Below are 24,746 nucleotides of genomic sequence, written 5' to 3' on the forward strand. Positions count from 1 at the left end.
AATGTAGCCACGTTGTAGAGCGCTTTGGATAAACGCGCTATATAAATGCAGTCCATTTAGAAGACCTGTTTGATGGGATTACTCTCCATGAACAGCTAGTCTCTAAATACAACATACCCAGGAGAGATCTCTGGAAGTCCATCCAAATAAGAAGTTGTATCACAACAGCAGATAGAAAGAAAAACATTGCCCCTGTCACTTGTATTCAAGAGTCATGGTGAGTAAGCTGGAGACTCAGAGGAGGATCATCCAGGTTTTATAACATGTTGAGAAAACACCAATCTCCAAACTATAAGGGTGTTAAGATCACATGGGAAAAATACTTTGGAATTTCAATTCTACAGCTCTGCAATAATACAGAAACTTACTTCCTGGAATGACTGTTTTGTCATATTTTCATAGTTGTGGAAATCTGGACGATCACTAGACTAGACCAATGTTATCCTATTCCACTTACATGCAGGTCTGTGTTTGTGTGTGCGTGTGTGTGCCTGTGTGTGTGTGCCTGTGTGTGTGTGTGTGTGTGTGTTTGTGTGTGCCTGTGTGTGTGTGCCTGTGTGTTTGTGTGTGCGTGTGGGTGTGTGTTCTTGTGCGCTCGTCAGTCGGCCGTGCCCTCGGAGCAGCCAGTGGGCGTGGTGGAGCTGGACAGCGACATGGCTGACATCACACAGAGCTTCCCGGCAGAGAGCATGCTGGGAGGGGAGGAGGAGGCCGAGCTCGGCGGTTCGATCCCCGCGGAGCTCGAGCCCGTGTCGGCCTCCGGACACATCGCCTCCTCACTGGGCATCAACCCACACCGCCTGCAGGTAGGCACCCACACCACCTTTTCATTTTTCCTGATATTTCTCCCCAATTGTACTTGGCCAATCCCCCCTACTGTCCCAATCATACATGCTTCCTCCGATACATGTGCAGTAGGGCTGTGAATCTTCACTGGCCTCACGATTCGATTCGATTACGATTCAGAGGGCTACGATTCGATAACGATTATCGATGCATCTCGATCCATCGATAATCGATGCATCACTTTTTTCCGCAATACATGATTTATTTTTTCTCACTTTCTTTTTTCTCACTGTGTGGCTACTTTTAAAATAAAAGTGCATTTGGAATTGCATTGTATTATGATCCATAATTAAAATAAACAACTGCATGTACTTCAATTATATTTTATTTGATTATAAAAAAATAATAATAATTAAATAATCGATTTTTGACATTTGTGAATCGATGCAGAATCGTGCACGTCCGCATCGCGATGCATCTTATAATCGATTATTTTTGACACCCCTAATGTGCAGTTGCTAGCCGCTTCTTTTCACCTGACAGCGAGCGGCTTCACCGACACGTGGCATGTTGAGAGGATGAGGATCACGCTATTCGCCCCCGGTTCCCCTCCTCCCGAACAGGTGCGCTGATTGACCAGAGGAGGCACCAGTGCAGCGAACATTACTCGCATCCCACCGGCTTCCCACCCGCAGACACGGCCGATTTGTGTCTGTAGGAACGTCCGACCAAGACGGCAGTACCGCTGCCGGGAATTGAACCCGGGTCTCCAGCAGTGTTGGAAAGTAACAAGTTACTAGTAACGCGTTACTGTAATAATATTACTTTTCCAAGTAACGAGTAGTGTAACGAATTACTATCGAATATAAGTAATAATATTACCGTTACTTCAAGATAAAACAACTCGTTACATCTTTTGTAGAGTCCATTCTGTGATGCCGCTGCGCTGCAAAACGACACGCAGTCGGCATTCACTGATCACAAGCAGCATGGCTTTAACGCTCCCAAAACAAGGTGACGTCACCGCAGAGCACATTCAGAGCACCCTCTCTGCCCTGCTGAGCCAAGGAGGAAAATCCGTGGCTGGATATATTCCCATGACTTTGTTTTTGTCGGGAAGAAAGGTGACACGAACATCAAAGTCAAATGTAAACGGTGTCCAGGACAGGTAGGCTACTAACACTCTTTCCACTGTGAAAAACACGAGCTCAAACTTCCTAACGTTAACGTTACGAGACGAGAGGACAGCACAACAGAAACCAGAAAACTGTTCAAATACAGAGATAACGTAAAAACTCACAAGCTGGTGGACCTCAAACATTGCTGTTATTATTGTCAGGTTAATGTTAATGTTGCAGAGCTAACGTTATTTGTGACACAAACTTGTTACGCAAAGATGTAGCCTATACGTATTGAGTTTGCATTGGCCGTGCATTATACTGCATTCTATAAAACAGAAGCTGTTTAAAAGATTGCATCTTCTCGTCACTTTGAGCCAGGTGTGCTCTTCATCAAGCATCTCTGTAGGAAGCTGTGCTCTGGCAAAGTCATTAGTTTAAAGGTCCCAATTCGTGCAGCTGTAACCTCTTAAAAACGTGTGTCTCTGGTCCATAAAACATGATTCTGGATTAATCTGTCGAAAATATAGCAAACCCGTTTGTTGTGACGGAGTTCTCACTTCCTCATCTCGTCGCTTTCCAAGAACGGGCTGTTTCCATAATATATTCAGAACTAACAGTTCCCATTGGCCGCTGAGGGAGAGCCCGCCCCAGGCTCCCAGCGGCCAATCAGATTAGCGTCTGTGGACCAGCACGCTAGGTTGCGAGTTATCGTTAACTAAACGGTACTACGCTAAAGAGGACATCTCAAAATGCCTAGACTTACCGAATGCACCTCTGCAGTTGCTGGATCACGTACAGTTGGCGTCGCTCCAGCTAGAAGTGTTAATTTTGTGGCTATAGACTAAATGGTGCAGGTAGCTTGTGTGAGAGAGACCCGCGCAGTATGCGTGAGGAAGCTTGTGACGTCCCAATTCCCCCAGATTCCCCTCTGGGCAAACGAAGCGTTTGGGGGTGTGGCTTGGAGGAGACTGCAGAGGACGCTGGATAGGGACAAATCCAACTGTGGCAGTTCTGAGCGTGTGACCACTCATTACAGGGAGGGCTGACAGCAGTATATATGCATTTACAAGTAAAAACAGCTTTTGCACGGAATGGGACCTTTAAATGGAACGGCACATAATAGACCTAGTTCACACATTTGCACCGCAAAGTCTGCATTTTGATGCCGCTTCGTCATCGTTAGGGAGCGGTAAAATAAAATACCGATAGCAGCACAGAACGTCCAGGGACCTTATTGATAGTCCTGGTACCGACCAATCCGGAACCGGTACCAATTAATACCCGTGCTCGTTACCCGTCCCTATTGTTTTAGCTAGGCAGCTGCTGGGCACATGTGAGTACGGTGCACGCGCGCCAGCTCGAGCACATGCTGCCTGCAGTTACTCTATAACGGCCACCGGTGTCAGTAAGAGTCATAAGTTACGGAATGGGCCTTTTAATGTCATCGTTTTGAGAAAAGTCAGAATTCGGAGATTAAAGGAAAAAAGTCAGCATACATGTGACATCATTGATGATGTCACTGATGATATTACCACTGTACCTAAATTTTAATGTCTGGGGTCCCTCGATTTTGTGATGTCAAAATGGGGTCACAAGCCAAATCTGTCGTAACGGCTTAGGAAGAGACCACGGTGTGGTCCACCGTGGGTGGACCACAATGCAGCCTCGGTGTTGTATCACCAGGGCTGTGGCAAATGGGGAATCCAACATGGCCGCCGCCTGAGCAGAATGAGTCACTGCTTTCCTCTGATTGTCAGATCATGAAGGCGTCGCTGTTCGCCGAGGATGAGGAGGAGAGCGACATGCTGCTAGATCATGGAGGGACGAAGGCCGAGGTCTCCTCACCTCGCATCGTCCAGCAGGGGGCGCACAGCCGACCGTCTGGTAAGAGACACTTCTGGTACCTCGTAGACTCTCTCTCTCTCTATCCAGTTTCGGTCACTCACATAATGTATGCTGTTTACCGGCATTCTTTATACAGAATTCCCAACCAAAAGCCAAGTGACGTAAATTCATTCACACTTCGGAAGCTAGGTATCACATTTCATCAATATCTATACACATTTACATTACATCACGTCATTTGGCAGACGCTTTTATCCAAAGTGACTTACAATAACACATTTTTGTCAGCAATAGAGCGATCAACTATGCTAACTAACTTCTGAAGGAATAGTGGTAAAGTTAAGTTCGTATTTTTTTTTTTTTTTTTTTTTAAGAGAGAGAAATAAGTTAGTTCAAGAAGGGCCCAGATGGAGCATTTAAACATTTAAAGGAGAATTCCGTTTTTTTTATAGATGGGATCGTTAACGCCATTAACGGCTGCGTTAACGCGAGACTCTTAACGCGCGATAAAAAAATTATCGCCGTTAATCTATTCTCAGAGTTGTCTGGTAGCAGGGTCCACTTATATTGAGCAGGCCATGATGATTATCACTTTAGAATGGAACAGGTATGTAAGCGCGGACATTTATGTCTGCCGCTCTCATGAGGTGGTTTTTCAGACGTGTCGATATAGCAGTTTATCGCAAAAGTGTAATGGAAACAGATTTTCCGCATTTGCACGTCATGTGACCCGTCTTCTCCTTTGTAAAAGCACACACCGGTGCGGTGCTCCTGACTGAAGTCACTTCAGTATTCAGTATTCAGTGAAGTGAATACAGTGACTGTGAGTAATACATTACACACGTTTCAGGTGCAATGTTATAATAGCCTACACAACATTCTGAAATGTCTAAATCGGACCAGTTGTATAGGCTACCTTTTTTCCTCTGTCTGTCGCGCTCGCATTCACCGCAGCCAGCAACATTTTGCGACTCATTTTCTTTTGAATTGATAATCAGGCTCGTTTATATGCGTTGTAACTTCATGTTGTGATTTGCATTGACCATTGGTTAGATTTGAGCATGCAGGGGACGGGATATGGGCAGATCCCCGTGCGTAATCACTGTGGCAGCTGCTGGTAATGGGGAATTGCGTTCAGGTGTGCGCGCATCAGACCAAACTCAACTTCAATGGAAACGCCTACAAGTCGCAATTGTACATTGTCGAAGTTGTAGAAATATCGCAATTATTTTGCGAAAAACTGTAATGGAAACACAGCTACTGACAGTTTAATGCCAGTTTAATATTATTGATCCCAGAAATGTGGGTTGTTGTTCTTATACCCTCTGGTGTTCATTCCAGGTAGTTCAGGATAGAACTTTGTCCAGATGAAGACAAACCATGTGTGTAACCTGCTGGTTTCTTACCTTTAAATGCCTACTGGCTATTCAAGTTGAATTGAATAAACAGAAACCTGTTCACAAGGACTTACTTCTAGTCATTATTTATGTTGCACACACATATTTTGAATGGCTTCGACAGACTTCAAATGACCCATTTTAATCTAGATTAATCTAGATTAATGACCAGGATTAATCTAGATTAAAAAAATTAATCTATTCCCATCTCTAGTTTTTTTACACCCTGGACCTTATTTCCAGCTTTTAAATATGATGTTTAAGTCACCCTGACAACTTCTGGTTGATTAGCATCAGCAGAAATTATAATCAGTTTGAACTGCAACCTGAAAACAAGGCATCTGAAATGATTGTATTTATGTCTTGTAAATAGCTTATTTTCCGACACACAGCGGCTCATTATGCTTATTATATAGACGGTTTTCACCAGAGCACAACCCCACAGCACTTCCTTTTTCTCTGCATTCGGCAAACTGCAGAAATATTCACTCGACATCGTTACTTTTGTTTTCGCTGCTCAGCTGTATAGACGGTTTTCACAGAATGGTCAGTCCTGCACTTGAATGTTTTTTTTTCTTTTATGTCCATAGCAAACACTGCAACAGGAAGTGAGCGGGGGTTCAATTTAGAATGTTTTTGTTGTCAAGTTAAAACCGTCTATAGAGAGAACATGAATAGAGTATTTTTGTAGGCTTTATCCAGAAATCGCCGCCATTTGTTTCTTCAGGGGTAAAGTCTATTGGGTTTTAGAATGGGGATTTCACTTACCGTAAATTCCGGACTATAAGCCGCGGCTTTTTTCCCGTTTTTTGGCCCCTGCGGCTTATATAACGGTGCGTCTTATCTATGGATTTTTTCAGAAAAAAAAAAAAAAAAAAAAAAAATCTCTCTTTTTTAGCACTCTTTCTAACTATAAATCCACTTCTGTTTTAATTTCCTCTCTTGCCCTCTTTTCACCACACCGCGGACACTGTGTGCACTGTAAAAATAAACAACGGTGGTGTTGTGTTATGTTGTTTTGTTGAAATGTTACGGTAATACGGTAAATGGGGGCTTCCTCAAACAGCCATCTCTTTCCCGACAATCCCCTCTGTGCGTGACCACTTACATATGGTAATTACGGTAAGCAAACGGCCACAAGCCCATCAACTCCCTCCCCCGACTACCAGGAGAAAATCACAAACTTCGGCGAATTCACACAAAGGAAGATCAAGGAATATTCCATCGAACCGGAGCAGATCATAAATATGGATGAAGTGCCTTTGACGTTCGACCTGCCACTCACTCGGACTGTTAACAAGAAGCGCCCTGGAGGATTCTTTCACCAAAAAAAAGCTTTGCTCGTTCTCGACAGCATGAGAACGAGCAGTAGATGATCATGAGGTGGTTTTTCAGACGTGTCGATATAGCAGTTTATCGCAAAAGTGTAATGGAAACACATTTTTCGCATTTGCACGTCATGTGACCCATATTATCCCTTGGAAAAGGAGCGGAAAATAAGTTTGGTAAGTAAGGTTCGATAGCCGTGTCAAAACCTCCGCAGCAAGTGGAAAACTTTGAAGCAACGCTACCTAGCAGAAAGACGAGTGTTGTGCAAAAGCGTAGCCGGGCAAATTAGATAATGTTTAATGGCAGAAATCGGTCCATGGTGACAGCAGGCTGCCTGTGTGCGCGCATTTGGCACAGCGGCGAGATGAGAGGATGAAAAGCACACACTGGTGCGGTGGTGCTGTCTGAAGTGAATACAGTGACTGTGAGTAGGCTAATACATTGCACACGTTTCAGGTGCAATTATAGAACCAAATCAGCCTTTTCCCCCCTCCATCTCTAAATCGGACCAGTTGTAGGCTATTAGGCTACCTTTTTTCCTCTGCCTGTCGCGCTGACTGCATTCACGCAGCCAGCAACATTTTGCGACTCATTTTCTTTTGAATTGATAATCAGGCTCGTTTATATGCATTGTAACTTCATGTTGGGATTTCCATTGACCATTGGTTGGATTTGAGCATGCAGGGGACGGGATATGGGGCAGATCCCCGTGCGTAATCACTGTGGCAGCTGCTGCAACGGGGAATCACTCAAACGCAACTTCAATGGAAACGCCTACAAGTCGCAATTGTACATTGTCGAAGTTGTAGAAATATCGCAATTCTTTTGCGAAAAACTGTAATGGAAACACAGCTATAGATGAAGAGGAGTTCGTTGGTTTTGAGTGACAATGAAGGAGAGAGGAGAGTGGTTGACGAAGCCACCCTGAACCTGTTCGTTTCCGACACTGAAGATGAGGACTTTGGTGGTTTCAGTACGCAGGAAGAAGAGGAAGACGAGCATTAGTGACTTGACTTCTCTGGTTACAGGTTTGCTGCACATATAGCCTATTGTTGTGTGATTTTGTCTGGGGATTAGTGACCTGACTTTTGTTTTGTTTTGTTGAAATGTTAATAAATGGGAGCTTCCCCAAACAGCCATCGCTTTCCCGACATTCCTCTCTGTGCACGAACCCTTTCATATGGTAATTAAACATCAAAACACCCGCGGCTTATAGACCGGTGCGGCTTATAGAAGAAAAAAATAGTCAATTTTGGTCCCGCGGCTTATACACCGGTGCGTCTTATAGTCCGGAATTTACGGTAAATGCCATAGACCCCATAGACTTTTTCACTGAAGACCCCGGAAAATACTTCCGGACTCATTCGTGCGGCTCTCTATTAGCGATGGAACATACCTCCTGCTCTGTTTGCTGTCCGTCACATAGATAACACCTCCTCTTTATCTCCCGCTGCTCTTTGTAATCCATAAGATGTTATTCCATACAATACGAACGTCAATTGAATTCAAATGAAACGTCCATAATCTTGAAATCAGACAATACCTATTCACCTTATGTAGCCACGCCCATTTGACCCGGGCGTGTGGTCGTGTGACGACTTCCGGCTAAAAAAAAAAATGGCTGGCTGGCTGCTCCAATATCATCTAACTCTGAATTAACTAGTAATTTAGCCAATTGTATGTAACATACCAAATAAAAGCAAACGGCAATGTCTAAGAATGCAACGGCATGTAACTGGCTCGTTAAGTCTCGCTTTCCAGGGAATTACGCTAACGTTATTGACGTAAGTGGCTCGAGCGCTCTGAGGAGAGAAAACTATCTGAAGCTTTCTTTGTTGGAGTCCAGGTATGTTTTACAAGAAAGTGCTCGTCATTGTCGACGATAACGTTATCTGACCTGGCTAACAGTGGATACTCGCTTGCTTGCTGTGTACCGAGCTCAAAGTAGTAGGCTACGTTCTTTATTTTACCCCCTGCACTGTCCGCTCCAAAAACAACTCTTATTTTGCGGCAGCGCACTCCCCAAGGTGCACTGCTAATTTTACACGACAACCAGTAGTTGTTGTTTTGTTTTTTTCAATTTCTCTCTCTCTCTCTCTGTGTCTCTGTCCCTCTCTCCCCCCCTTGCTTTCTCCAGTGGGTGGTCTCCTACAGGCTCGTTTCTCCTCAGCTCTGCTGTCTCAGCTCCCTGACTCGGTCAGAGCTCTGTCCCGGGCGTCCCCAGAGCGCCGCTCCGTCCCTGGCCCCGCCTCCTTCCTGCTGCCCCCCCGTGCCCCGGAGCCCGCCATCAGGACGGTGGGCGCGCGGCGGCTCGGCGGCCCGATCGCCATCAAGGACTCAGTCACGCTGGGGAAGGTCGGTATCGCCAGCTGCCTTAAAGGGATACACCACTTTTTTGGGGAGTTTAGCTCATTTGCCACATCCCCCCCCCCCACATAACAAAGATACACCATGCCTTACCGGCACTGTCCGCTCAGTTCACAGTGAGCTACAGTCGTGAAGTTAGTAATTATCACCATAGAATGGAGGATAATGGTACAGCTGTTAAAAATCTGCCAAAACACACATCTCACGGCGCCAAAATACATGTTGTGCTTCGGGTACTCACCACACGATTAAATGTTAATCCAAAATGCACGTAATCTGTCCATGTTTAGAAAGTAGTGCCGGCTACCTCTTTTCCTTCCAAAAAGACAGATTATGTGCATTTTGGATTAACATTTCATCGTGTGGTGAGTACCAGAAGCACAACATGTATTTTGGCGCCGTGAGATGTGTGTTTTGGCAGATTTTTAACAGCTGTACCATTAGCCTCCATTCTATGGCGATAATGACTAACTTCACGACTGTAGCTCACTGTGAACTGCTGTCATTACTATCGCTATTTTGTAATGGAACAGAAACGACAATAAGGCCGTTACTATAGTTGTCAGCTGCAGGACGGTATGTCAACAATATGGCGCTGTCCGGGGTTAGCGAATAAGTTCTATATGTCCTGTCTCACCTCGTGTGACCTGTCTCTGCCCTGTGTGACCTGTCTCTGTCCTCTCTCACCTCATGTGACTCGTGTCTCTGTCCCGTCTCACCTGGTGTGACCCGTCTCTCTCTCTGCAGGGCGGTCTGTTGATGGACGCGGGGCTGTTTGCGGGCCGGTCGTTCAGAGTGGGCTGGGGTCCTGGCTGGACGCTGGCGCACTGTGGCGAGCGGCTGAGCGCGCCGCCGGGCAAAACGCTCGACTACGACGAGCCCAACACCACCAACTTCAGCTTCCTGCCAAAACCATCGAGGAGCAAACCGTGAGCCAACACACACGCACGCACGCGCACGCACACACACACACACACACACACACACACACACACCTGCAGTTTTGCATAGGGACGGGACCAATCCGATCCAATATCGGTATCGGGTGCCGATTTGGCACAAATTCAGGCATCGGATCGGAATTGTTTTTTTGTTTTTTTGTTTTTGCAATTCCAGCGCTGGTCGTAATTTGCCCATGTATAATAGTATCCTTCTTTGGCTTATATATTTTCTTAATTTTGTCTGCTTTTTGCAAGGTATATAAAAAAAATAATCTTTAATTGGCCAAATCTTTGCCTATACTGTGTATTCAAGAAAAATATTGGTATCGGCAGATATCCAAATTCAGGTATCGGAATCGGATCGGAAGTGAAAAAAGTAGATCGGTGCATCCCTAGTTTTGCATGCACTGTGTGTTGTCCTGGCTGTTAGAACGGAGCTTTGGGGGTATCGGCCGAAGAGATTTCTGTTTTCTCTCCAAGACAATGGAACTGGATGGCGTTCAGCTTGGTTTGATTGACTCTTTCCTCTGCAGGCTGACAGAAAGCCCCTTCAAGGTGGTTCTGGAGCAGCTGTCGGGTCTGGAGCCGGCCGCCGGCTTCCAGGAGGACGAGGAGGAGAGGCGGGCGGAGCTGCACCGGCGCCCCCTGGAGATCTGCCTGCAGCACTGCAGCATCAGCAGCACCGAGGGCTCAGGCTGCCCGCTGGTCCGCCCGCAGCTCGGCGTGGACGCACTGCACGAGTACGCCCACTGGATCAGTACGCTGCACGTCCAGCAGGGGGAGACAGACGGTGAGACGAGACAGCAGGGGCTGCAACTATAACCAACATTTTCATAATCTGTCGGTTATTTTCCCAATTCATCGATTTAGTTGTTTGGTCTAGAAAATGTGGAAAAATGTCATAGTGTTTCCCAAAGCCCAATATGACGTCCTGAAATGTCTTAATTTGTCCCCAACACAAATCTATTTTGTTTGCTGTCATAAAGGAACAAATAAACCAGAAAATATTCACATTTTAGAAGCTGGAATCAGAGAATTAAATTATTATTGATTAAATTAAATGCTTGATTGATTGATTTGAATCAATCAATTGTTTAATCAATAATTATTTCCCCGGATTCCTGCATTCTACCAGCCACACACATTTTAGCAGCCACTTTTATATTTTTAAATTAAAGTTAAAGGCTAAATCAAAGAATTAATTTAATTAAATTCAATAATTAATTAATTCAATAATTCACTAAATCTCTCTTTCCCCGCTTCTCTTTCTATCTCTCCCTCTCTCTCCCCCCTCCTCCCAGAGGTCCTGGGTACCTGGGCGGAGGTGTGGACCCTGGCTGAGGCCCTGTGGGGCCGGTTGGGCCCGGTAGCGGACCCGGACTCGGAGGCGGCGGCGCCCGGGCCGTACGAGCAGCAGCTGGAAAGGAGACGCTCCTTCTCGGCCTGGTTGGCCCGCGGCGCTGCCCGCCGCGTGGAGGACGAGGTGGCGCTGGCCGGGAAGGGCGGCCATGTTGAAGCCATTTTCAGCTGCCTGACGGGAAACCGCATCAGCGAGGCCTGCCGCCTGGCCCAGAAGGAAGGTGAGGAGGATGACGAGAGGGACTTCAGCTTAAAGCTGTAGTGCGCGACTAAGGCCCAATCCCAATTATTTTCTTAACCCCCAATCTTAACCCTCAAGCTCAACCCTCAATCTTAGTAGCCCTCAAAACTAAGTGTTAAGTTCCAGGACTGTTCCAGGACTAAGTTCCCAAACTGTGGGCCACGGCCCACAGTTTGGGAATCACTGTGCTAAAGGATTAGTATGGATTTAACCGCTAAACCATTGGATAACAAAATGCCTGGTTCCGCCCTCCTCAGGAGACCATCGGCTCTCACTGCTGCTGTCCCAGGCCACGGGCTCCCAGCTGAGCCGCGAGCTGCTCGCCCTGCAGCTGGCCGACTGGAGCCGCATGCAGACGGACTGCTACCTGCCCGAGGAGAGGCTCCGCATCTTCAGCCTGTTGGCAGGGAAGCCGGTAAGACAACGCTCCAGCTAATGCTGTGTGTGCTCAGCAGTGCTGTAGTACTCAATTTCACGACTCGTGACTCGACTTGGACTTGAGCGCTGTTAGCGCTGTTTTTTTTATTTATTATTTTCCTATTTTTTATCCCATTTTTATCCCCCCTTAGTGCTAATTTTAATTTATTTATCCTGGTTGCTGCTCCACCCTCTGCCGATCTGGGGAGAGCCCGAAACTGGCTCCATGCTTCCTCCGAGACATGGGCAGTTAGCCAGCCGCTTCTTTTCACCCGACAGGGGAAGCTTCACCGGTAGGACATAGCACGTGGGAGGATCACGCTATTCCAACGAGTTCCCCTCCCTCTGAACAGGCGCCCTTAACGACCAGAGGAGGAACCACATTAGCTACCAGGATATTGCATGTTTTGGTGAAGGGGGTTCCTATATGAAGGAAACCCCCGGGAGGCACGGGGAGAACATGCAAACTCCACACAGAAAGGCCCTTTTTGACGACCCCACCCGGGCGGTGGGCACTCGAGGACATGCGGACGGGCACGCAGTCCTTAAGCGTTCACAGCGTCCCAGGTGGGAATCGAACCCAGGACCTTCGAGCTGTGAGGCGACAGCGCTTACCACTGCACCACCGTACCCCCTATTGAGCGCTGTTAGCTCGATCTTGGACTTGGACTCGAGCATTCATGCATTTGGACTCGGTAGTTGGAGACGAGGACTCGGACTTGTTAATTGATAAAGACCTAGTGCCCCTTTTGCCTATCCAAAAAAAGGCCACAACGGTTGCTGGTTGAGTATGTTTAGACGTGTGCAAAAATGACAAAATGTCCAATGTTTTCAAAACAAAGTAATTTATTACTTACAGTAATAAACACAATAAACAGTATGTTTCCAATAACAAACAAAATGCAGGCACTTCCTTCTAATAAGTCTAAGTCCAATCATAGACCAAAATAAACCGCAGGTTATTCATTCATTTATATCAGACGCACGGTCCAAAACTTGTTACTTCTCCCAAATAGCAACACCTGTGCCAGGTAAGGGCTTGATTATATTACCTCTGCAGCACTGCCCAAATTGACAGCGGCACAGCTCCCCCAAGTGGTGGGAAGATAACTAACATAAAAGAATAGCAGAAATGCCTCTTACACAGTATATTTTGTAGTTAATAAAGTCCCTGACTGGTTGTTAGGCGGACTTATGCAGTAGTGGCACGTCCACGCGCACACCTACCAATAAGCATCAGACAGGAGCGAGTGCTGGTGTGTGCCACCGCTGCAACATTCAACTCACTTCTACTATGATTATTTCACATGTTTCTCCCCATTTTTACTGTGCGCATGAATGTCCAACCAGTAAGTTATGTTCTTATCCTTAATATATTGAGACTGAGAATGGACTTGATCCGACTACAGACTTAAAGTCGAGCTGAACCCAAAAATGACTTTTCAAATACCTGGGTATGCAGTGCACCTATTTAATAATGTATGGAAACAAAATCACAACAATCTAATTTCTTTCGTTTTTCACACTTTTGATGTGTCAAAAGTTCATTTTTCAAGATTTCATTGATAACAGTAATGTACAGTTTGCTGACGTCACCTAGTACTATCAAATCTCTACCCCATTTCAACCAATCATATCACGACATGCAGCTGTCAATCAAATGTTCATTTCAGGATAATTGTCTCTTCCAAAAGAAAGAGAAAATGGCGCCTAGTGCCTGTCATCTGGCAGAATTCCTATCCCATAAACTAACTACTAACTTGGCCAATTGTTAGAAACATGAACAAAAAACAAAAACTATAATCTCTAAGAATGCAAAGAAATGTAACTGGCTCGTTAAAACACGCATTCCAGGAATATTATTTACATTTATAACGATAATGGCGCGCACCTCTGAGCCTGACAGCCTCCCTGGCTGTCAGGGGTCGTCTCTCAGAGTTTCCAGGCGGGCGGGCAGCACCCATGCATCGGATTGTCCGCTCGCTCCGCACGAAGCAGCCTGGCTGCCTGGTACTCGCACCTAGCACGACAACACGCTGAATCCCACCCGATTTGCGGGTGGAACACGCCAGGATTGGCTGATGCCAAAGCCAGTCGACAGAATTGTCAAATCAAATAATCGACACCATATATGGTCCGCCTCTCAATTTGTTTTCAGTCTGAAACGGACTCAGATGCACGTGACGAACGGGTTCACCTCGACTTTAACAGTTATTGTGTGTACATTTGATGATGATTGATTTCAGTGAGTGTATCAATACTTTTGGAACATTTTCAGCACATTTTAACAATACGCCGATAATACTGATAACCTTGATCATTTTGGTCACTCTAATCGTGATATGAAATGTGTCCATGCCGTTTCATCTCTATTCTGTGCAGGTGTGGCAGTCGTCCGAGTATGTGGTGAACGTGTGTTCGGAGCTGGACTGGAAGCGCTGTGTAGCGGTCCACCTGTGGTACATGCTGCCACCCACCGCCTCCGTCGCAGATGCCCTCACCAAGTACGAGGCCGCCTTCCAGGTGAGCTAACACCTAGCCTCTTCCCCTACCCACTCCTCACCAAGAACGAGGCCGCCTTCCAGGTGAGCTAACACCTAGCCTCTCCCCCTACCCACTCCTCACCAAGAACGAGGCCGCCTTCCAGGTGAGCTAACACCTAGCCTCTCCCCCTACCCACTCCTCACCAAGAACGAGGCCGCCTTCCAGGTGAGCTAACACCTAGCCTCTCCCCCTACCCACTCCTCACCAAGAACGAGGCCGCCTTCCAGGTGAGCTAACACCTAGCCTCTCCCCCTACCCACTCCTCACCAAGAACGAGGCCGCCTTCCAGGTGAGCTAACACCTAGCCTCTTGCCCTACCCACTCCTCACCAAGAACGAGCCCGCCTTCCAGGTGAGCTAACACCTAGCCTCTCCCCCTATCCACTCCTCACCAAGAACGAGGCCGCCTTCCAGGTGAGCTAACACCTAGCCTCTCCCCCTACCCACTCCTCACCAAGAACGAGGCCGCCTTCCAGGTGAGCTAACACCTAGCCTCTTGCCCTACCCACTCCTCACCAAGAACGAGCCCGCCTTCCAGGTGAGCTAACACCTAGCCTCTCCCCCTATCCACTCCTCACCAAGAACGAGGCCGCCTTCCAGGTGAGCTAACACCTAGCCTCTCCCCCTACCCACTCCTCACCAAGAACGAGGCCGCCTTCCAGGTGAGCTAACACCTAGCCTCTCCCCCTAACCACTCCTCACCAAGTACGAGGCCGCCTTCCAGGTGAGCTAACACCTAGCCTCTCCCCCTAACCACTCCTCACTAGGGATGGGTACCGAGACCCGGTACCAAACTGGCCCCGGGGCCGGATTTCGGGATACCGGAGGATCAATAAGCTTTCACGTTAACGGTTCTCTTATCGGTACTGTCTGGAGTGGAGAAATTAAGAAAATAGATTTACTATAGGCTATATAATTGCTAAATAAACGTTACGTTATCTTGCACATTTTATCTCACCAACTCCGTAAGACAGGCCTATGATGTGTTTTTTGCGATTTCCGAACAAGAAAAGGGATAATCTTTAACGCGTTGCTCTCCGAGACACAGCTGCTGCACTGCCAGCCAAGACGAGAGGAGTAGGACTGAGAGGAGAGGGGAGGGGCTGGGGGCGTGCCTGAGAGCACCACCACACACATGCACAGCACAGGGAACAGGGAACCGGCGGAGGAGCAGGCAGATAGACTAGACATGCAACTGAGCAGAGCACACGTTAAGAATGGCTGAAAGAACGAAGCGATCAGATTCTAAAGTGTGGTTGTACTTCACTCGAGTCGATGGTGACAATTCACGTTGTCACAAGCGCAATAAAACCTTCGCTAGTAAAAGGTGGAAACACGAGCAATTTGTCTAAACACTTACCAAAGTGCATCACATTCAAACGGAGAAATGCACAGTTTTTGACAAGCTAGCTGGCCCTCCATCATCTCCTGTCAATGATGCCACGGTTGCGTTACCCAGTCTACCTCATCAGGTAACTATGTGAACGTGGTAATGATTAAGACGAGAGTAGTAAACATTTCCCCGCTGTTTGGGTGTGTTCATCATCATAAATACAGTCTGCTATAAATCATCAGGTGACGGTCATCATCTCAGTTGTCGTTCAGAAATGTTACTTTCAGAGCAGGGGGTGATTTTTATTTAGTGATTTGGGAGGAAGTACAGCAGGCAGATACTGTCTTGCTTTATTTTTATTATGCTTTCAGTTTCCCTAGCTGAATGTTGCTATTGGCACAGTGTGGTAGAAGGATATTTTAGGATATTTAAATTAATAATAAAAACGCACCCATTAAGATTTTGCTACTTTTTTTTGTTAAAGCTAGTGCTAGTGGGAGAATGACTGAGGAAAGGATAAATGAGTGCCACCTAACTGTGACCAGGTTAATTTGTCTCTTTTTTCCCCCCTTTTTCCTCTTAAAAATAACAAAAAGAACCGACAACAACCAGTCCCATTTGTTTCTGGATTTTTTTCTCGTAAAAATAACAAAAAGTACCGATAAGAGTACCGTTAAAGTACCGGATCGATAAGCAGTATCGATAAGAGTACTAGTATCGTTAATTCCTTAACGATACCCATCCCTACTCCTCACCAAGTACGAGGCCGCCTTCCAGGTGAGCTAACACCGAGCCTCTTCCCCTACCCACTCCTCACCAAGAACGAGCCCGCCTTCCAGGTGAGCTAACACCTAGCCTCTCCCCCTACCCACTCCTCACCAAGTACGAGGCCGCCTTCCAGGTGAGCTAACACCTAGCCTCTCCCCCTAACCACTCCTCACCAAGAACCAGGCCGCCTTCCAGGTGAGCTAACACCTAGCCTCTCCCCCTACCCACTCCTCACCAAGTACGAGGCCGCCTTCCAGGTGAGCTAACACCTAGCCTCTCCCCCTACCCACTCCTCACCAAGAACCAGGCCGCCTTCCAGGTGAGCTAACACCTAGCCTCTCCCCCTACCCACTCCTCACCAAGAACGAGGCCGCCTTCCAGGTGAGCTAACACCTAGCCTCTCCCCCTACCCACTCCTTACCAAGAACGAGCCCGCCTTCCAGGTGAGCTAACACCTAGCCTCTTCCCCTATCCACTCCTCACCAAGAACCAGGCCGCCTTCCAGGTGAGCTAACACCTAGCCTCTCCCCCTACCCACTCCTTACCAAGAACGAGGCCGCCTTCCAGGTAGTGCTGCACGATTTGGGGAAAAGGTGCGATTAGCGATTAGGGTGGACAATATTGCGATTGTGATTGCGATATAATAAACAAGAGTTTTTTTTATTTTTATTTTTTTACCTTTATTTATACAGGGGGAGTCTCACTGAGAGCAATGCTCTCTTTTTCAGGAGTGCCCTGTTCACATTCACACACACATTCATACCTGGAAGCTGTCCAGTACAAGCACAGTCTGATCTGCTGGCCACTGATCAGCTCCACTGGAGCAGTTGGGGTTAAGGGCCTTGCTCAAGGGCACCTCAGTGGTGGTAATGAGGGAGGGGCAAGCGCTGCCTTTTCACTTTCCCCACCCAGATTTATCCTGCCGGTCCCGGGGATTGAAGCTCGCTTCTCTAACGGTTGGGCCACCACTGCCACTAGGTATCTAGGGATGTGCCGGCATGAGTTTTTGACGGTATGATAACCTTGGACAAAAATACCACGGTTTCACATATCACAGACTAAAATAGCCTACATGAAATATGTTACAATTTAAAATATATTAAAACTAAAAAAATAAAACAATTTGAAATTAAATTATCTTTACAAAAAAATAAAACATTTTGAGACATTTGCCTGTCCCAAACATGTAAAAAAGAAACACCAGTCAAATAGAAACTGCACTGTGTTACAGCACATAGAAGATGGCTCAGCAAAGTTGCAAAGTTAGTTACATGTCTGTCCAGCAATACTAATGAATGATACACCCCGTTTATTTATTTTGTAGCGACAGATGGCCTTAAACGCCACACTCACGTGACGCTTCTTGAGAGAGAGAGGTGAGAACGTGCAGCAGACTTTTAACGAGGGGACCATGAAGGCGTCATGTGACAGGCTAGTTAGCTAGCCTGGAGGTGATGCTGCCAATGCTGGCAGCTGCGACAGTGTTTTGCTATCAACCTTGTTAATCTCGTTATATTCTTCATCACAGCGGGTCATCCCCACTGTGTACTTAATCGCGCACTAGTTCTGCATAAGCACCTGCAGCTCTCTCCTTATTTTACTGACGTTCTCACTGATCACACGGCTGTTTACATGCGTTTCTGAACGAACGGCTAGCTAGTTATTAGCATAGCTTGCTGTTAGCGATCATGGATGTTCTCTCTCGCCCTCTCTGTAGATAATATGTACCTTGCTGCACATAACATTACTTATTTGCGGGAGTGCATGGGAGAAGTCTCCCGCTAGTATTGATGCCCAGTGTGATGGCTATGCGTCGCGTGTAACGTTAGTTTAAAGGAGGCTCTCACACACACACACACACACACTCAAAAAGACGTGAAAAAAATAAAATAATCGCACACTTTTGCGGTTATGCAATCGCACGTGCTGACATCGCGATTGCGATTGCGATTCGATTAATCGTGCAGCACTACTTCCAGGTGAGCTAACACCTAGCCTCTCCCCCTAGCAATTTCTTTTTTCCCATGATGGCGAAGGCATGACCCGCCCCTCTCTGCCTCTGACTGAACTCTGCTGCTCCCACCTTTTCCAGGCGAGCCAGAAGTATCTCAAACGAGCCTAAATATACTTTCATTCAATGTCACGATGCAGCAGGGGAGAAAGTAGGCTACTTCCAAGCATGATTCCTATAGATATTAGTGTCTGCTGGACAGCTAACATTCATACATGACTGCAGTTAGTTGTTGCTGAGGCTATGGTCATCAAAAAGCAGTAAATGTTTTTCTTTCTCTTTTGCTCATTATCCCCTGACACTATGTGAAGCGCTTTGAGTGTCTTGAAAGGCGCTATATAAATCCAAACTATTATTATTATTATCAATATGATATACTGTATTCTCACTTGCTTGTTCTCATTACACTCACTGCCTCTCTGTTTCTCCGTCATTCTCAAAATGATCTTTCTCAAATTATTTTAATGCATTTTTGGTAATAACAATGTTCTACTCGGAATTACTGAAATTAAATGTTGCAAATATTCCATTTGTAATTGTGGAAGCTAAAAGTTGGAGATGATCCAGGGTTGATTGTGCAGCACTGACCCCCTGGTGGCTGTCCCTCCTCCCTCTGCAGGGTGAAGGCGAGGTGGGGAGGTACGCCTGCGCCCCCCTGCCGGCCTATCTGGAGCAGGAGCAGCCCGACCTGGATGAGGAGGAGGAGAGAAAGTGCCCTCTGCATGACATCTGCTTCCACCTGCTCAAACTGTACAGTGACAGGTAACCAGCCAGCTAGGCTTCACACTAGGGATGTTCATCAATTATCGAAAACCGATAATTGATCGTTAAGGAATTGATTCGATCATGTGGAATTTTGATCGATTATTATTATTATTATTATTAGTGGCCGGGCCAGCGAAGCGGGGCGGGTGGTTCTGGTCTTGGCAGAACTCAGTCTCTTGCCGATCTCCGATTGAATTGTTTGCATCCCTAGTACCCATGCTTCTGGCTCTCCACCCCCCCACAGACACTACAGCCTGCAGCAGCTGCTGGACCCTCTGACGATGACGTGGGAGCGCTTGGATTACCGTCTGAGCTGGCACCTGTGGGCGGTGCTGCAGGCGCTGCACTACAGCCACCTGAGTGCCTCGCGGCAGGGCCTGCTCCACACCAGCTACGCCGCCCAGCTGGAGAGCCAAGGACTCTGGCACCTGGCCGTGTTCGTGCTGCTGCACATCCCCGAACACACGTAGGTCCCACACACACTAGTAACACCAAAACAGTAGTAATACTCTGTAGTAGTAAAATTAATAAATTTAAGCCTGTTTTTTTTTTTTTTTTTTTTTTTTTTTTAACCGACCTCCAGACTGCCTACTATTTCCTGTTACTACTATTTATTTACTGTTTACTATTATTTCCTCCTAAATTTACTATTACTACCACACACACTACCAAAACAAATCCCCGATATACAGTAGATTATACACTTTGCATGGGGAAAAAGCATTTTCAAAGGGGTCCTCTTTTTTTTCTCAGCATTCGGCAAACTGCAGAAATATTCACTTGACATCGTTACTTTTGTTTTCGCCGCTCAGCTGTATAGACGGTTTGCATGGAATGGTCAGTCCTGCACTTGAATGTTTTTTCTTTTCTTTTATGTCCATAGCAAACACTGCAACAGGAAGTGAGCGGGGGTTCAATTTAGAATGTTTTTGTTGTCAAGTTAAAACCGTCTATACGCAGTGGAAGTGGTCCCTGGGAAATGTGGTTTGGTACATAGTGGTACTTGGAGGTAAAAGTCTGGGAACCCCTGATCTAAACAATAGACTTAACCTCATGGTGTGCAACCCCCCCCCTCCCCCCCCCTACAGGCTGCGGGAGCGAGCGGTGAGGGAGATACTGCACCTGCACTGCCCCCTGCTGGAGACGGAGGAGTCTGCGCAGATGGAGCGCTTCCTGACGGGCCGGCTGCTGATCCCGGAACAGTGGATCCACGAGGCCAAGGCTACCCGCGCCCGTCGTGACAACGACCGCCACCAGGAGGCGCTGCACCTGTACCGCGCCGGCTACTGGAGCCAGTGCCACCGGCTGCTCATTCAGCACCTGGCCTCAGGTACGCACAACGCATCATTAACATAGAGGTAGCAGTCTCTTATGGAGCATGTTATAAATGAATAACTCTTTAAGATAAGAGAAAGGAATGAGTCGAGCCAATCAGCAGAGGAGGGTGGGTCATGACTTCAACCTTCAACTCCTTGCCATAGTGGGCGTGTAGGGGTGTCACAATATATCGTCCCACGAAATTTCGCGATAGTAAAACGTCACGATATGTATCGTTGAGATGAAATCTCATATCGCGATTTTTTTTTTTTTTTTTTTTTTTAATAGACAAAGAAACGTCTTTGTTTGTTGAAGTTCAATGTGTGGAAAGTAGTTCAGTTGAACAAGTCTCTGAAGAGACACATGAGAAGTTATACAGGAGAGAAACCATTCAATTGAGTTTCTGGCAAAACTGTTTACTTGACAGGAAAAACTGAAGATGCATAAAAAATAGACTAAGAACATTCTTGTTGTTTGAGTTTGAAGAAAAACTGAAGATGCATAATGAGAATTTATACTGCTGAGAAACCTTTTAGTTCAAAGTAAATCTAAGTGACGGTGTAACTCATTCTATTTCAAGATAAGCCTTATCTCCAATCTCATGTTTTTTCTAGTTATTGTAATAACAATTTCCCACAACAGCATGTTTTGTATTTGTGCATTTCAAATAAAATACTACTTTTCCAGTCATATATTGTCATTATTCAAGTTTAAAAAAATATTGTTAAAATCGTATCGTATCGTATCGTTATCGTGAACCCAGTATCGTGATACGTATCGTATCGTGAACTGAGTGTATTGTGACACCCCTATGGGCGTGTAAACAGTTTGTTTTCTCTCCTCTGGAACATGGCTACTGTGGTCTTCTCGCCAAGTGTCCACAGCTTGTGAAGGAAGCTGATGCACAGAGAGAAATAAGGAATTACGTTTGTTAGTTGCTGACAGTCGGGGCATCAAGCCCACGGACACAAAATAGCCCACCTGTAAAACGATGTGGGGAAGGGAGCCAACACATTCAACTTGGCCAAACATCACCGCAATAGACTTGTCCAAAGAGCGACCGGTTAGAGAATGTGATGGTAACGTAATTCCATGACCTCACGTCCAAACGAGTGAGTTATTTTGTGACAAGCAAACGTTATCCTCCCTCGGAGTTCGACGAGGCAATAATTCCGTTTTTTTACAACCTTGACCTTATTTCCAGCTTTAATTTGGATTTTTAACTCACCCTGATAAGTGTGGTTTGATATCCGTGCACTGAAACGATCATATGCTTTAAGCTGCGACCTGGAAACAAGGAATATGGCGCATGTGTAATGTGTGTATTTACATCCTGTAAATAGCTTAGACACACAGTGGCTCATATCTTTATTATATCATAGAGACAATGAGAAAATCATCAATTATATGATACTGACGTGAATGTGACACGCTGTGTTTACCTCTGCCATCCATTGCTCTGCATTCCATTCCAGGGACTGACGGGAACTCTGAGCTCAGAATTATTTATTTATTTATTCCCCCCCCCCCATTTTCTCCCCAATTGTACTTGGCAAATTTTCCCCTCTGCCGATCTGGGGAGAGCCGTAGACTAGCACCATGCTTCCTCCCAGACATGCGCAATTGCCAGCCGCTTCTTTTCACCTGACATTGGGGAGCTTCACCGGCAGGACGTAGCATGTGGGAGGATCACACTATTCCCACCAGTTACCTTCCCCCCCTGACCATGCGCCTTGGCCGACCAGAGAAGGTGCTAATGTAGCCACCAGGACACATACCCCCAATCCAGCTTCCCACCCACAGACAGCCAATCGTGCCTGACACTCGACCAAGCAGGAGGTAGTCTCAACGCCAGACCCATGAGAGTTCTTAGGCTGATACACTACGTTACTGCATGCTGCAGATCTCTCTCTGGGTCTGATACACTACGTTACTGCATGCTGCAGATCTCTCTCTCTGGGTCTGATACACTACGTTACTGCATGCTGCAGAGCTCTCTCTGGGTCTGATACACTATGTTACTGCATGCTGCAGATCTCTCTCTGGGTCTGATACACTATGTTACTGCATGCTGCAGAGCTCTCTCTGGGTCTGATACACTATGTTACTGCATGCTGCAGATCTCTCTCTCTGGGTCTGATACACTACGTTACTGCATGCTGCAGATCTCTCTCTGGGTCTGATACACTACATTACTGCATGCTGCAGATCTCTCTCTGGGTCTGATACACTACATTACTGCATGCTGCAGATCTCTCTCTCTGGGTCTGATACACTACGTTACTGCATGCTGCAGATCTCTCTCTCTGGGTCTGATACACTACGTTACTCTGCATGCTGCAGATCTCTCTCTGGGTCTGGGACACTTTCCCTCAGCCGGCTGGTTATGGGAGGGAACCGTTCACTTGGCCAGTCATATGCCAGTGATGGCTGCAGTCCTCTCCAATCAGTAACGACTTTGCGATCAGACGACACGGGAGGCGCAGCCCATTTTTCGAACCGCTCTCTCATCGGTGCTACGACCTGTCACTCATTCACTTTCAACCCGCCTTCAAAAACCAGCAGTGGCTGTTAACTGGCACAGACTCACAATATGTAGTATGCGGAGCGCAGCGATTCAACGTAATATTTGAGTTTGGGGAGAGACTAAGCAGGAGGTAACATGGGGATGTGAACCTGAGACCCTCGTGTTGGTAGGCAGGGAATCTACCGACACACCAGCCTGGTAAACCAGCCACTCACGTGAACTCACATTTCATTTCGTTAGGGGTGGGAATCGCGGAGTAACTCACGATACGATACGGTCGCAATACTTGGCCCTCGATAACGATATTATCACAATACAGCGATTCTGCGAGAATCGATATATTGGAAGAAAATTTAACCCCACAGACATTTTTCTGTCCCTTCCCGTAGACTGCATCATCAACGACAACCATGACTACCTGCTGGAGTTCCTGGAGGGCCTGGCTGTGCCGGAGCGCAGTGCCGCCATCCAGGACTGGGACACGGCTGGCAGGGTCTACCTGGACTATATCAGGGTTATCCAGACTCTGCAGGACATACAGCAGGTACGGGGCATAAGGATTGGGCTGATCTTCCATAATATTGAATATCGCAATATTTCGCGAATATTGGGATATATCCCTCGTTAATTGCCACATTACTCTGCTCTCCACCGTGATAGCTGTGTGGTGAGCGTTCTCGTGCAAACTGGCTGCCGTGCATCACCCGGGTAGGTGCTGCACATCAGTGGTTGGATGAGTTGAATCCCCTCCCCCCCAATATATGAAGCACTTTGAGTATCTAGAAAGGCGCTAGGGCTGCACGATTAATCGTATTTTCATCGTCATCGCGATATGAAAATGCGCGATGAACACATCGCAGAAGTCACGTGTTATCGCAAAAAAAAAACCAAAAAAACATGGAATATCTTTCAATAATCATTATGACTAAAAAGCTAAAAGTAATCTTGTGTAAGAAATGACTGTTCTACATTGAAGTAAAAATGTAAATAATTAACTTGTTGGTTTTGGATTTTTTTTAGCTTCAAGAGTGCATTTTTGTTCGTATGACCCTCAACACAGGCTTTGAGAATCCCGTGCCACTTACTGATACGTTACGTATGCTTAAATTAACACACTCGTATTGCAAAATGAATTTAGGCCCTCACTGTAATACTTCAGAAGTTGAATTTGAAGTTCAGCATTAATACATTTGTCATTTTTTGTCTTAGATTTACCTCTGTGTGTTATTGCAATATAAAACTACATAATTGAGAATCGATTCTAGATTCTGGAATAGTTGGAATCGAGAATCGATTCTGGAATCGGATCGTGACCCCAGGAATCGGAATCGGATCGGATCGTGGCTTAGCCGGATCGGAGCACCCCCCCTACCCATTAATATTTTTGTTTATAGAATTTTTTTTATTTATCGCAGGTCATATCGTCATCGCAATATTGAACAGTGTTATCGCACATCGCAGCTTTTCCTCATATCGTGCAATCAGATTCCCGTTTCGCAATGGCTGTTTGCGCGAGGCTGCCTCGACGAGGCATGCAATATGCTGTCATTCTCTCCATGCGTAATAGAGTGGACTCACTCATGCCGAGGACAGAGAGAGATGGAGAGAGCTTATTGACAGATCGTCTGTGGTGCCAACGACCCTCCGGGTTATGGGATAGGTGAAGGTGAATAGCCTAT

General features: G+C 46.5%; 1 protein-coding gene across 5 annotated transcripts in view; it reads left to right on the forward strand.

The window, feature by feature from the left end:
* The window catches only part of nup98 (nucleoporin 98 and 96 precursor), an 84,707-nt gene that overhangs the window by 50,998 nt on the left and 8,963 nt on the right, over positions 1–24,746 (forward strand). For all 5 annotated transcript variants that reach the window (XM_083662496.1, XM_083662498.1, XM_083662499.1 and 2 more), the window contains exons 22-33: positions 603–806; positions 3,665–3,791; positions 8,616–8,833; positions 9,593–9,774; positions 10,320–10,576; positions 11,088–11,366; positions 11,644–11,801; positions 14,186–14,326; positions 19,078–19,220; positions 19,468–19,689; positions 20,312–20,553; positions 23,457–23,611. In XM_083662496.1, the coding sequence (XP_083518622.1) occupies positions 603–806; positions 3,665–3,791; positions 8,616–8,833; positions 9,593–9,774; positions 10,320–10,576; positions 11,088–11,366; positions 11,644–11,801; positions 14,186–14,326; positions 19,078–19,220; positions 19,468–19,689; positions 20,312–20,553; positions 23,457–23,611 (2,328 nt within the window). The remainder of the gene's footprint in view (positions 1–602; positions 807–3,664; positions 3,792–8,615; positions 8,834–9,592; positions 9,775–10,319; positions 10,577–11,087; positions 11,367–11,643; positions 11,802–14,185; positions 14,327–19,077; positions 19,221–19,467; positions 19,690–20,311; positions 20,554–23,456; positions 23,612–24,746) is intronic.

Source organism: Poromitra crassiceps (assembly GCF_964638095.1).
Source record: "Poromitra crassiceps genome assembly, chromosome: 29".
NCBI classification, from domain to species: domain Eukaryota; kingdom Metazoa; phylum Chordata; class Actinopteri; order Beryciformes; family Melamphaidae; genus Poromitra; species Poromitra crassiceps.